The sequence below is a fragment of the Cololabis saira genome, chromosome 11 (assembly GCF_033807715.1).
Source record: "Cololabis saira isolate AMF1-May2022 chromosome 11, fColSai1.1, whole genome shotgun sequence".
NCBI classification, from domain to species: Eukaryota; Metazoa; Chordata; class Actinopteri; order Beloniformes; family Belonidae; genus Cololabis; species Cololabis saira.
The window spans coordinates 44,804,616-44,817,386 of record NC_084597.1 but is presented as its reverse complement, the minus strand read 5'-3'; the positions used below and the strand labels follow the sequence as shown (position 1 = coordinate 44,817,386).

The 12,771-nt window shown below is 51.0% G+C and overlaps 1 protein-coding gene across 2 annotated transcripts in view; it reads left to right on the top strand.

Moving 5' to 3' along the window:
• Positions 1–11,069, top strand: part of apc (APC regulator of WNT signaling pathway) — a 42,138-nt gene extending 31,069 nt beyond the window's left edge. For both annotated transcript variants that reach the window (XM_061734588.1, XM_061734589.1), the window contains exons 14-18: positions 53–130; positions 220–336; positions 422–636; positions 2,397–5,367; positions 8,450–11,069. In XM_061734588.1, coding sequence (XP_061590572.1) covers positions 53–130; positions 220–336; positions 422–636; positions 2,397–5,367; positions 8,450–10,399 — 5,331 coding nt within the window. In that variant the 3' untranslated portion in view covers positions 10,400–11,069. The remainder of the gene's footprint in view (positions 1–52; positions 131–219; positions 337–421; positions 637–2,396; positions 5,368–8,449) is intronic.
• Positions 11,070–12,771: the final 1,702 nt, after the last annotated feature.

Below are 12,771 nucleotides of genomic sequence, written 5' to 3'. Positions count from 1 at the left end.
CTTTTGTCATTTCTTCAACAAGTCACAGCCTCACCTTGTTTTTTCTCATCAGGCCACGCTGTGCTCCATGAAGGGCTGCATGAGAGCGATGGTTGCTCAGTTGAAGTCTGAGAGTGAAGACCTGCAGCAGGTAAGTTCAGCTGTTTCCAAGTGATAGACTATTGTGTTTCCAAGTGATAGACAAATGCGTTTCCAGGTGATAGACAATTGTGTTTCCAGGTGATAGCCAGTGTTTTGAGGAACCTGTCGTGGCGTGCTGACGTCAACAGTAAGAAGACACTGCGCGAGGTGGGCAGCGTGCGTGCACTGATGGGCTGTGCTCTGGAGGTGCAAAAGGTAACAAACAGCCTTTCATCAGACGTTTGATTGTGATCTGCACTGAGCGTGCTCTGCATCTGTTGGCGTTGTGCTCCTGTTTCAGGAATCAACCCTGAAGTCCGTACTAAGCGCGCTCTGGAACCTGTCGGCCCACTGCACAGAGAATAAGGCGGACATCTGTGCCGTGGACGGCGCTCTGGCCTTTCTGGTTGGAACTCTGACCCATCGCAGCCACACAAACACCCTCGCCATCATCGAGAGCGGCGGCGGAATCCTCAGAAATGTCTCCAGTCTCATTGCCACCAACGAAGCGCACAGGTAAATGCTGCAGACGGTTATTTAACTTGCACACTAGGCCTGTGTTGAAAAAAATCGATTTCCAATTCTCATATTAATTCCTAAAAATCGATTCATATGTCTAAAGATCGATTTTTTTTATTTTTTTTATTATTATTTGTTTTTATTTTATTTATTTATGTATTTATTTATTTTTTTTCATCATTACATTACAACTTTTGGTTATTTTTTTGTTTATCCCCAAAAAAGGAATGTTTGGTTGGACACGAGAATAACTGGTGCCATGTTTTTGCCTTTAAATATGTTTAAAGGTATGAAAACATTAAAGTGTTAGGTTATAATTGCGTAAATCAGTGGTCTCCAACCCCCGGGCCGCAGCCCGGTACCGGGCCGTGGGTCATCTGGTACCGGGCCGCACAGAGAGAAAAAATAATTTCTGTAGCCCCGACTGATGATGGTTGACTCTCAAACTGATGGTTCACAATGTTTTTATTCCTTGGATGTAAATATTCTGCAAACCCACCGTATGAGCTATAAAGGAATAAAATTCACTTAAAAAAAGAGTTAGTCTTTCTACATTCATATAAGTTTCATTTGACTTAAATACAGACCGACACAGCTGCTCGCTCGGCTACCGTTAACACAATACATGAATAACCATGGCAACCAAACTCAAGCTGGACATAAATACGGCATAAAATTTGCAAAGAAAACAAATCCTTATCATCAGGTGCTTTTTGTGTCAATTAGGCACCACTTTAGCATTCCTGACACTCGTTTAGTCTTTCAGACACATTTTCTACTGGCGTTAAAGTTTAAGTCCGAAGCGCCGGATGTTTACAAGGTCTCGGCGAGACGCCTTCAAAATAAAAGCACTAAATATCGGTCTCCTTAATATATAACAAATAAAATAAAAGCCTGGCTTTAAATAACGTTAATGAAAAAACAAACATAAAAAAACACATTTATAGAAATACTCATATTAAAGGTAATTTACAATTTCCATTATTTCATTTTTTCGAAAATGATGTTTTATTATTATTATTATTATTATTATTATTATTGTTATTATTATTATTATTATTATTATTATTATTACTATAGAGAAAATACCACAGTTTTTAATGCCGATCTTGTCATTTTATTTAGTTTTTATCAACTACACCTTTAGATTGGGCCGTGAAAATATTGTCAGACATTAAACCGGTCCGCGGTTCAGAAAAGGTTGGGGACCACTGGCATAAATTGTCTATATTTCATTACTTTATATACTGCCTTGGGGTTACATTTGCAAAAAATGCTAAAAACCAAATGCTCAAAAATTAAAAACCAAAATAGATGGAAAATGGAACAAATAAAAACGGAATGTGGGAAAAAATAAAACCGATTTTATCCGTCTCTGTTTCCTCCCTGGATCTGTTTGGTAATTCTGCCCCACAATGTTTCTGAAAGCAGTTCTATCAGCATTCTGGGAGCTGATTGGTCCTAAAAGCATCATTAGCTGCAATACTTGCTGTTGAATCTCAATATAATACTACTAGTAGTAATATTTTGCATAACTACAGTCATATAATTCATGCAACAGCTCAAAAAACAGTTTTAATAACACTAACCCAAATCAATATCGGAATCGGATCGAATCAAATCTTGATAATCGATTCTGAATCTTAAGAATGGGAATCGAATCAATTCTTGACATTTGAATCGATCCCCAGCCCTATTGCACACATAAAAGCCACTATTGAGATGTCTGATGTTTTTACCTGCTTATGGTCTTGCAGGCAGATTCTGCGTGAGCACGGCTGCCTGCCAACTCTGCTGCAGCACCTGAAGTCTCACAGTCTGACCATCGTGTCCAATGCCTGCGGGACACTGTGGAACCTGTCGGCCCGAGATGCCAAAGACCAGGAGGCTCTGTGGGAGCTGGGCGCCGTCGGGATGCTGCGGAACCTCATTCACTCCCGGCACAAGATGATCGCCATGGGCAGCGCCGCCGCCCTGCGCAACCTGATGGCCAACCGGCCAGCGCGCTATAAAGATGCAAGCGTGGTGTCGCCAGGGGCCGGTGCGCCGTCACTGCACGCTCGCAAACAGAAGGCGTTGTTTGAGGAGCTGGACGCCCAGCAGCTGTCAGAAACCTTTGACAATATCGACAACCTGAGCCCCAAGGCGGCACACAGGAAAGGGCGTGGCTGTAACGGTGCCGGAGCAGGTGGGCCCGCGACACGCTCATACACCAACACACCAGTGCTGTCCAGCCCAAAGAACGGAGACGGATCAAAGAAGATAAGTGAGGAAGTGGCGTACCCTCGGTCGGTATTCCCGCCCAGCGTCCGGGCCTCCAGCGACAGTCTCAACAGTGTGACGAGCGCGGACGGATACGGCAACCGTGGCAAGACCAAGCCGTCTACAGAGTCCTTCTATTCCTCGGACGAGACCGGAGCCAACAAGTGCTGCGTCTACAGGAAGTACCCGGCTGATCTGGCCCATAAGATCCGGAGTGCCAACCACATGGCGGATGACGACGGGGCAGAGCTGGACACGCCCATCAACTACAGCCTGAAATACTCGGACGAACAGCTGAACTCGGGGAGACAGAGCCCGAGTCACCGCGCCGGCATCGAGAGCGACGACGACAGCGAGCAGGGCGGACGGCTGCAGAGGAACGACGGCGCCGACTCTGGAGGGGGCGGCTGCCGTCTGGGGGCGGTCCCACCAGCGCGGTACGTAGTCGTCACGGCAGCATCCAACTACAACAGTGACTTCACACCTGAGCAGCCCATTGATTACAGCTTGAAATATGGATCAGAGTCCTCTCGCAAACTACTCTACACACCAGAAAAGGCACCGATCCCCTCGCTGGCTCCGCCCACATCGTCCTCGGCCAGCAAGCTCCGCCCTCTGCAGCCGCCCGCTATACGCACAGTGACAAAAAGCAACCAGGAGTCAACACAGACTTACTGCGTGGAAGACACGCCCATCTGCTTCTCCAGAGGCAGCTCGTTGTCCTCGCTGTCGTCGGAGGAGGACGAGGACGGAGACATTGTGAGGAAGAGGAAGAGTGGGGAGCCAAGAGCCGGGAGCAACGACTACCCCACACTTCCCGTCAGCGAAAAAGACGACCATGAGCAGCAGCAGCAGCGGCAGCAGAAAGAGGCAGAGAGCCAGACGGCCTCCGCTCCCTCCAGCCGGGGGCGCCGGAGTCATCACCACCATCACGGGCACTCGCACCACCATCACCACCACCACCACATGACGTCGTCAGGTGCACGGACTCCCAAAAGCCCTCCGGAGCAGACGTACGCCCAGGAAACTCCGCTGATGTTCAGCCGCTGTACGTCAGTCAGCTCCCTCGACAGTTTCTCCACCTCCTCCATAGCCAGCTCCGTGCGCTCCAGCGAGCCGTGCAGCGGCGTGCCCAGCGGCGTGGTCAGCCCCAGCGACCTCCCCGACAGCCCGGGTCAGACGATGCCGCCGAGCCGCGCCAAGACGCCGCCGCTGCAACCGCAGGCCCAAAAGCCCAAGGAAGAGGAGACGGCCAAGAAGGAGGAAGAGGAGAGCAGCGTGGACGTCCTGCTGCACTTCGCCACCGAGAGCACGCCGCACGGCTTCTCCCGCGCCTCCAGTCTCAGCGCCCTCAGTCTGGACGAGCCGTACATCGCCGCCGAGATGAAGAAAAAGATAGAGGAGCAGGACGGCGGGAGCAAAGAGAGGAAGGAGGAGTCGATCAAACCCATCCTGGACGACTCGGACGACGACGACAACGAGATCCTGGTGGCGTGCATCAACATGGCCATGCCCAAGTCGTCTCAGAAACCAAAGAAGCAGCAACAAGCTGCGCCGCGGAAGCCCAGCCAGCTTCCAGTCTACAAGCTCCTCCCGACCCAGAGCCGCCCGCAGCCGCCGCAGAGGAAGGACGTGCCTCCCCCGCCGGCAGAGGAGGTGCCGAGGGTTTACTGTGTGGAAGGAACCCCGCTCAACTTCTCCACCGCCACCTCGCTCAGCGACCTCACCATCGACTCCCCACCTAATGAGGAGGCACCGGCCGCCCTCGCACCTGTGACTCCACCCACCTCCGCCCCAAAGAGACGAGCAGGATTTCCTGAGGGTGAGAATGGAGACGACATCTTAGCCGAGTGCATCAACGCGGCCATGCCCAAAGCCAAGCCAAGGAAACCAATTAGACCGGCAAATTCTGATCAACTGCAGGCTCCGCCCCTTCTTCCTGCCGTTGCTCCTCCAGTCCCGCCCTCTCTCGGCCCGCAGCAGCATAAGAAGAAGCCGACTTCACCGGTGAAACCGATGCCTCAACGGGCGCCGTATTGCGCTCCGACAACGGCAGCGGCAAAAGCAAAACCAGGGTTCGCCTTTGACTCGCCTCGTCACTACACTCCCATCGAGGGCACTCCGTGTTGCTTCTCGCGCAATGACTCTCTTAGCTCTCTTGACTTTGATGAAGATGATGGTGGCGAGAAGGAGGGAGAGGAAAGGAAGAATAAGGAGGACGAAAGCAGGAAGAGGAAGCAGCAGACTGCTGCAGTTTTCCCTCGAACCAAACCTGCGACCAACCAGACGGCCACGGACGAGAAACAGAAGTTCGCCATCGAAGACACGCCCGTCTGCTTCTCCAGAAACCCGTCGCTGAGCTCGTTGAGTGACATCGACCAGGAGAACAACAACAAAGAATTTGCCCCAGCAGACCCCCAAGACGGAGGGAAAGCAGCAGCCAAGTCTCCGCCCCCTCCTGCAGAGGTGAGTAACGGTGCTTAGGGCCAAGAACTGCCGAGTCATTGCTGGGGTTAGGTGGGAGGCATGGGTCACAGTCACTGTTGGGACTAACGCGTTATTTAGTAACGCGTTACAGTAACGCCGTTAGTTTTGGCGTTAACTAATTAGACCCTCCAGGAATCCGCGATTCCGTGATCGCGGAATTTTTTGCGGATTTCACGGCTGTCCGTGGATTTACAGACCTTCCGTGGATTTCAATGTCTGGTGCAGAAAAATCACTTTTACTGGGGTTAATATTGCATATGTCCGCGCTGAATATGCTAATTATGCGGGGCTCGCTTGATTTCACCGCATCATCGCCGACATTTTCGCATAAAGTTTGGAAAAAGGGAGGAGTGTTGTGAGTGACATGTCGGGACACCCGGTCGCGAGGTGCAGGACCCGCCCGGGGACCTCCGCACCCCTCGCAGAAACCGCCACCCCCCAAACAGCAGCTCTCACCCGCGGGGGTGAGAGGAAAAAGAGAGCCTGCTTGCGCGGGGGGCGCGGCTGCCGGGGGACTCAGGTCTCCGCGCTGACCGCGCACCACTGCGCCGGCGGAGGCGGAGCTCCCATCCACTTGGGGGATAGTGGCGGCGGAGCGTGGGGTGACGGAGCTGTCTCGTCCCCCTCGTCGCGCCGGTGCGCCCGGCAATCACCCGAGCACTGAGCCGGGCTGGAGGGAGAGAGGCGGCCGGCCCCCGGGCTGCCACCGCCCCTCTCCTCTCCTCTCCACCTGCGCTCTCCTTTTTTTTTTCTCCTTCGACCTCAGATCAGACGACCCGCTGAATTTAAGAGGGAAGAGCTCAGCGCCGAATCCGCAACTTCCTGCATATTTCGCAATTTCACCGCATAAAAGCACATAAAAAACCTGCACATTTAATCGCAAAATCAAGTATTTTAGCCCGCGTTTTTCTGGAGGGTCTAACTAATACTCTAACGCATTACTTTTTAAATTCAGTAACGCAATTACCGTTACCAAACGGTGCGTTACTCCGTTATTTCTGGCTACAGAAAAGCTTTTTTCCCCCACACGCGGAGACGAGAGGAAACGTAGGGCCAAATCCACAAAAGGATTGCGCGGCTTTTGCAGCCACTAAACATGTGCAAATGAGACAAAAAGAGAGCGTCTAATTCACAAAGCACCCGCAAAGGGCGAATTGCACCACAAACTGCGCTGCTAAGCAAATAGTGTCATGGTGCGCCTGTGCCATTTGCATGCATGTAAATTAGGTAATATTCATACATTCGGCGCAAAATTGCCCCCTTTCTATGCAAATAAGCCTCATTGCAAAAACCGTCTAATTCACAAAGGCCAGCGCTATTTGCCACACGCAAAAATAGTGGAGCAAATACCGTCTTTTTGAAGCGTGTATTAACTGCGCGCAAACTCACTCCTCAAGGCGGATTTATGGTTCCGCGTTACACCAACGCAGAGATTACGGCGTAGGGTACGCGGCGACACGCACCGTACGGTGCGCGTCGCTGCGTACCCTACGGCGTAGGTTCTGCGTCGATTTAACGCAGAACCATAAATCAGGCTTCACTCCCCCTCTGTCTCTGTTTCTCTCTCTCTTCAATATCATTCAGTATCACTGTGTGATACTGAATGATATTAAGGGTGAAATCTACAGTCAGACATGACTGTACACAGTCAGATCAAGTGGGGTTGTGGACTTATCTCGGATTTAAAAATAAAAATAACAGGACGGAGCTCAGGATTCATCCATACATAGGGGCTGCTTTATTACAAACAATTCCACCATATAACCATATAAATCTAGAATGTGTGTGTTTAACAGCTGACCTGTAGGTGTGTGTAGCAAAACAAAGAACATGAATTACCCGTCAGATCCTGATCTGATCCCGATCCAGTGTTAATGAAGTTACTGCAAAACTTTATGGGCGTGTTTGCGCCGGTATATCATTAGAGCAAAATCTTTTGTGAATAGGACCTTAAAGCGGGGCAAATTGCGGGCGCAAATGCGGCGCAATTCACAGCGCTATTTGCGGGCGCAATCTATTCTTTGTGGATTTGGCCCGTAGTGTGTGTGTTTATTCAAAAAGAGACGGTCATGGCGAGCCAAGAGAAGGCGAGTTTCACAACGTGGAGATATTGTCATTACAGCAGTGCTTCTCAATCCTGGTCCTCGTGGGCCCCTGTCCTGCATGTTTTAGATGTTTCCCTGCACCAACACACCTGATTCTAATTAATGGTCCTCATTAGCTTGTCACCAAAGTCTGCACAACTCTGTTCATGACACAGGTACTTGTATCACGGTGTGCTGAAGCAGGGTACTATCTAAAACATGCAGGACAGGGGCCCACGAGGACCAGGATTGAGAAACACTGCATTACAGCAATCCCTGGTTTTTCGCAGGGGTTACGTTCCAAAAAGAATCTGTGATAAGTGAAATTCTTTTTACAATTATTATAGAAGGCTTCAAATTGCTGAGATCAGCACCGCCTCGCACGTATTCCTGCTCTTCTGAGCCGCTGCATCCCAACTCTGTAGCGTATTTTTCTCCTAAAGCCGCGGTGCAGGAGTGTTTTTTCCAGAGAAGAAAATAGTTATGGGTCGTTGTTGTCGCTCTTTTTTTCTTCTGGGCAAAAAGATTCTTATAAACCGACATCCCACCATTGGTTATATCTGAGACTGTAATGAACGATTAATCAAAGGTCCCGTTCTTGAGCTGCTGCTGAAGCTCATTGGTCGTTCTCAGCTTGTTGCTAAGCAACCAACGTTATTGACACAGGAAGTGAAGAAGCGGGGAGACTGTTTAGCCAATCAGAATGAAGAACACGATGCACAATGTAAATCCATACAGTACCTGCTGAAATGAAGACTAAAGGGGATTAATGGGAGCATTTAAAATAATGTTTTTATTTAAAGTAACTAAATAGTTACTTTTCATAGTAACGCATTACTTTTTGGTCTAAGTAACAGAGTTACTTTTTAATGAAGTAACTAATAACGGTAACTAGTTAGTATTTTTCAGTAACTAGCACCACACTGCCCACAGTGCAGGTGAGGATCTCCGTGTAACATCTGCTCTGTCTTTAACAGGTGGAGTCAAAGCCCCGCCCACCTGCTGCCATCGGCTACGCTCCCAAGGCCTTCCACGTGGAGGACACGCCCGTCTGCTTCTCCAGGAATTCATCCCTGAGTTCTCTCAGCATCGACTCGGAGGACGACTTGCTGCAGGAGTGCATCAGCTCTGCCATGCCCAAGAAGAAGAAGAAGGCGGCCGCCCTGCCCGCCCCCGCTACCATCTCCACACCGGCCCCCCTCTCCACAGCCGAAGATGATATTTTGGCTGAAGAGGAGCCTTCAGAGGCCCAGAGGAGCCCCACGTCCCCGGACTCCGAGTCCTTTGACTGGAAGGCCATCCAGGAAGGCGCCAACTCCATCGTCAGCAGCCTGAACGCTGCTGCCGCCGCCCAGCCGCTGTCCCGCCAGCCGTCCTCAGACTCTGACTCGGTGCTGTCGCTGAAGTCCGTCGGCTCGCCCTTCCACCTGCCGACAGCCAACAACAACGAGGACGAGGACGCAGAGCAGAGGGAGGAGATGAAGCGCGGCAGCGCCAAGATCCTGAAGCCCGGGGAACGCAGCACGCTGGAGGCCAGGAAGAAGAAAGAGGAGGAAGAGGAGGAGGAGGCCAAGGCGTTGAGAGGGGGTAAAAAGGTGTACCGCAGTCTCATCACCGGGAAGCCCAGGGCGGAGCCGGCAACCAGGGGACGCAGCAAGCCCAGAGCCACGGCCATAGCCAAAGCTCCAGGAGGTAGCGACGGCGCAGATAGGGGAGCTGGGTCCTCTCGAGACTCCACACCCTCCCGTCCCATCGCAGCCGCCAGTCAAAAAGCAGCAAAGATGTCCCAGCTGCCACGCACGGCGTCTCCGGCAGGTGCACCCTCGTCTTCTGCCGCCAGACCTGGCAAAACCAGCGGAGCGCCGAAGGGCGGCGGCGGCCTCCCGAGGAGCGAGTCGGCCTCCAGGGTCAGCGCCTCCACCACCACCAAGAAGTCCAAGGCGGAGCCCGACAAGCCGGGACTCGTCCGGCAGTCCACCTTCATCAAAGAAGCTCCCAGTCCCACGCTGAAGAGGAAGCTCGAGGAATCGTCTTCAACGGCGGCGCCGCCGGAGTCTCCGACCAGCCCCGACACGCCGCTGACGTCCTCAAACAGAAGACACGACGCCAACCGCTCCCAGTCCGAGAGCCCGTCACGCCCACAGGAAGTGACCTCTTCCTCTCGCCTGAGCCGCACCGGCACCTGGAAGCGTGAGAACAGCGGCAGCGCCGCGGGAGGGAGCGGTGGGAAACACTCCACCTCTCTGCCCCGCGTGGGCACGTGGAAGAGGACGGGGAGCTCTTCGTCAGTGCTGTCGGCGTCCTCAGAGTCCAGCGAGAAGGGGCGGAGCGAGGAAGAAGGTGCCGCCAGGTCCAAGGGAACATGGCGGAAGGCGAAGGCCGGCAGCAGCGACTCCTCCGTCAGCCGGAGCACCGCGGAGAAACCGGAGGATGTGTGGGTTCGTCTGGAAGACTGTCCCGTCAACAACCCGCGCTCCCCGTCGTCCTGCTCCATGCGCTCGCCCACTACCACCAATGCACCGCCCGTCATTGACAGCCCAACCCCCTCCAAGATCCCCTCCTCCACCTCCTCCTCGTCCTCCAACCTGAACCTGCGGCGCAGCTGCGAGAGCCTGGAGGACAAGCCTCCGGCGCAGCAGCAGACGCAGCAGCAGCAACAGCAGCAGCAGCAACAGCAGCAGCAGCAGCGCGGCCAGCAGCGCAGCGGCGCCGTGGCGGCTCGCGTCAGTCCCTTCAACTACACGCCCAGCCCCAGGAAGAGCAGCACAGACGTCAGCGCCGCCTCCACGCCGCCCACCACCACGACAGCCACCCCGACGCGGCCCTCGCTCATCCCCACCCCCGTCACTAAGAAGCGGGAGCCGAAGGGCGAGGGCGGGAGTGGCGGCAGCGGGGAGCGTGGGTCGTATATCGTGACGTCAGTGTGAGACGGAACGGGAAGCCGTGCATGACTACAACAAAGATGGCGACAGGAAAGTGTAAATATGGGAAAAACCTGCAGGAAGTCTGTGTTTGTCAACTCAACTGTACAGGAAGTGGGTTTGTGTTTAAGTACTAGCTCCGCCCCTCAGCTCCTCCTACCTGTCACGCTTCTGTATTCATGAGAGAACTATGAAAAACTTTTTATGTTTTTATACCACTAAAATGATCTCTAGCGCTTAGCTCCACCCCTGCCTGTCCTTGCATGGCCCCGCCCCCTCGGAACACTCACCATGGTGACCTGACGATGATGATGATGATGATGATGATGATGATGATATTTCTGCTAGCTGTAGAATCCGAGGTGACCGATCTTCTGGAAAGTTCTTTTTCTTAAACAGACTTCTGAACAAAACCAGAGTTCCTGTTCATGTCACACTGAAGGTTCTGGATGTTCTGAAGGTTCTGGACCTGTCAGGGCTCTTCTGGGTCACTGCCAGGCCAGAATCGATGCGTTCAGGGAAGCGGGTTTGTTCAGAACCTCTTCTGTTCATCAGTATGTTTGGAGCTTCGTCACCTTGGAAACAGATAACACTGTAAACCTAAGTTATTGCTGTAAACCTGCATAAACTTTTAACTCTGAAGCACATAATTTAAAATAAAGTGAATTTTTTTTTTTTTATAACATTTATTTTTATCCCGGTTTTTTCCCCCTTTTATCACCTCGTGCTCCTACCTTACAGTCCTGGGCATTGCTCCCTCTACCAACCCCGGGAGTTCCTGCACTGAGCTCAGGTCTCCTCCTTAACCTGAGGAGTGAGCAGCATCTTTTCACCAGACAGAGTGGGGTTTCCTCCCCACCCCACCTGTTCCCCGGTTGGCCAGAGGGGGCAGTAGAGCCCAGGACTGTTGCATGTTTTTGTGAGGGTAGCTCCCATTAGCTACCCAAGAGAACACGGGGAGAACATGCAAACTCCACACGGAAAGGCCCTTTCTCCAACCCCACCCAGGGTGCTGAAGTCATGGGGGAACTAACACGCACCTCAGCGCCCACAGCGTCCCCGGCGGGAATCGAACCTTCTTGCTGTGAGACGGCTGCACTACCTGCTGCGCCACCGTGCCCCCAAATAAAGTGAATTTTTGCCAAAATGTCTGGTTGACAGCTGGAAGTTGATTTTCACCAGTTCCTGTCATTGCTGCAGGAAAATGTGTTCAGCTGAAGATGATCAATAAAGTTCAACACTCTGCTGCTTCCCATTGTCTTTGTGATACTGCTGTATCCCGAGTCTGGTCTCAATTGTTTCATTTCACATCCATGACGACTGAGGGGGGGGTTGGATTTTTTTTTTTTTTTTTTTTTTTGCACCACATCAGGCGAATTCACAGTATACAGGACTGTCTCAGAAAATTAGAATATTGTGATTTTCTGTAATGCAATTACAAAAACAAAACTGTCATACTCTCAACTCAACTTTCTTTATAAAGCGCTTTAAAACAACCACAGCTGAAACAAAGTGCTGAACATAAGAGGACAAACAATCAACAGCAAAAGACGATAAAAACAAATAACATTCTGGATTCATTACAAATCAACTGAAATATTGCAAGCCTTTTATTATTTTAATATTGCTGATCATGGCTTACAGCTTAAGAAAACTCAAATATCCTATCTCAAAAAATTAGAATATTCTGGGAATCTTAATATTAAACTGTAAGCCATAATCAGCAATATTAAAATAAAAGGCTTGCAATATTTCAGTTGATTTGTAATGAATCCAGAATGTATGACATTTTTTTAATTGCATTACAGAAAATAAAGAACTTTATCACAATATTCTAATTTTCTGAGACAGTCCTGTATAAAGCAATACATTTATTTCTGATACGATTCACTGACAGTTGGCTCAGCCGACGGGTCGCCACTATCACTTCCTCATCCTTAATGGTCAGGCTACCAAACTAACTGAAGCAATCAACTGTTTATATTAACCCAGCATTGGCTAAACTAATGGAGTCAACATGTTTAACGGTGTATTCTGCTGTAAATGTCTGCTGGCAGCTCTGCTGGTATTTTGGCGTTAATCTTAATCTTAAGGAGCTGGTAGCCAGTGAGCCACAGATAACTTTGATAAATGCTGGCCAGCTTCCTGAGCGACATGGCTTCGCCCTTTACAAAGGAAGAGAGAATGCTCTTCAAAACCAATGGGTCATATTATGACCTTTATAATCCACCCATTGTTTTTTAAGGATTAAGATCAGCTCCCAAACCTGGTTCATCCAACTGACCTGTCGGTAAACTCAGCACCCCCTTAGTTACTGTTGCAAATGCTGCTGTTGTTTCCAGTTCTACAATTGTGACTGTCTGTGGAAAAACTTTGAC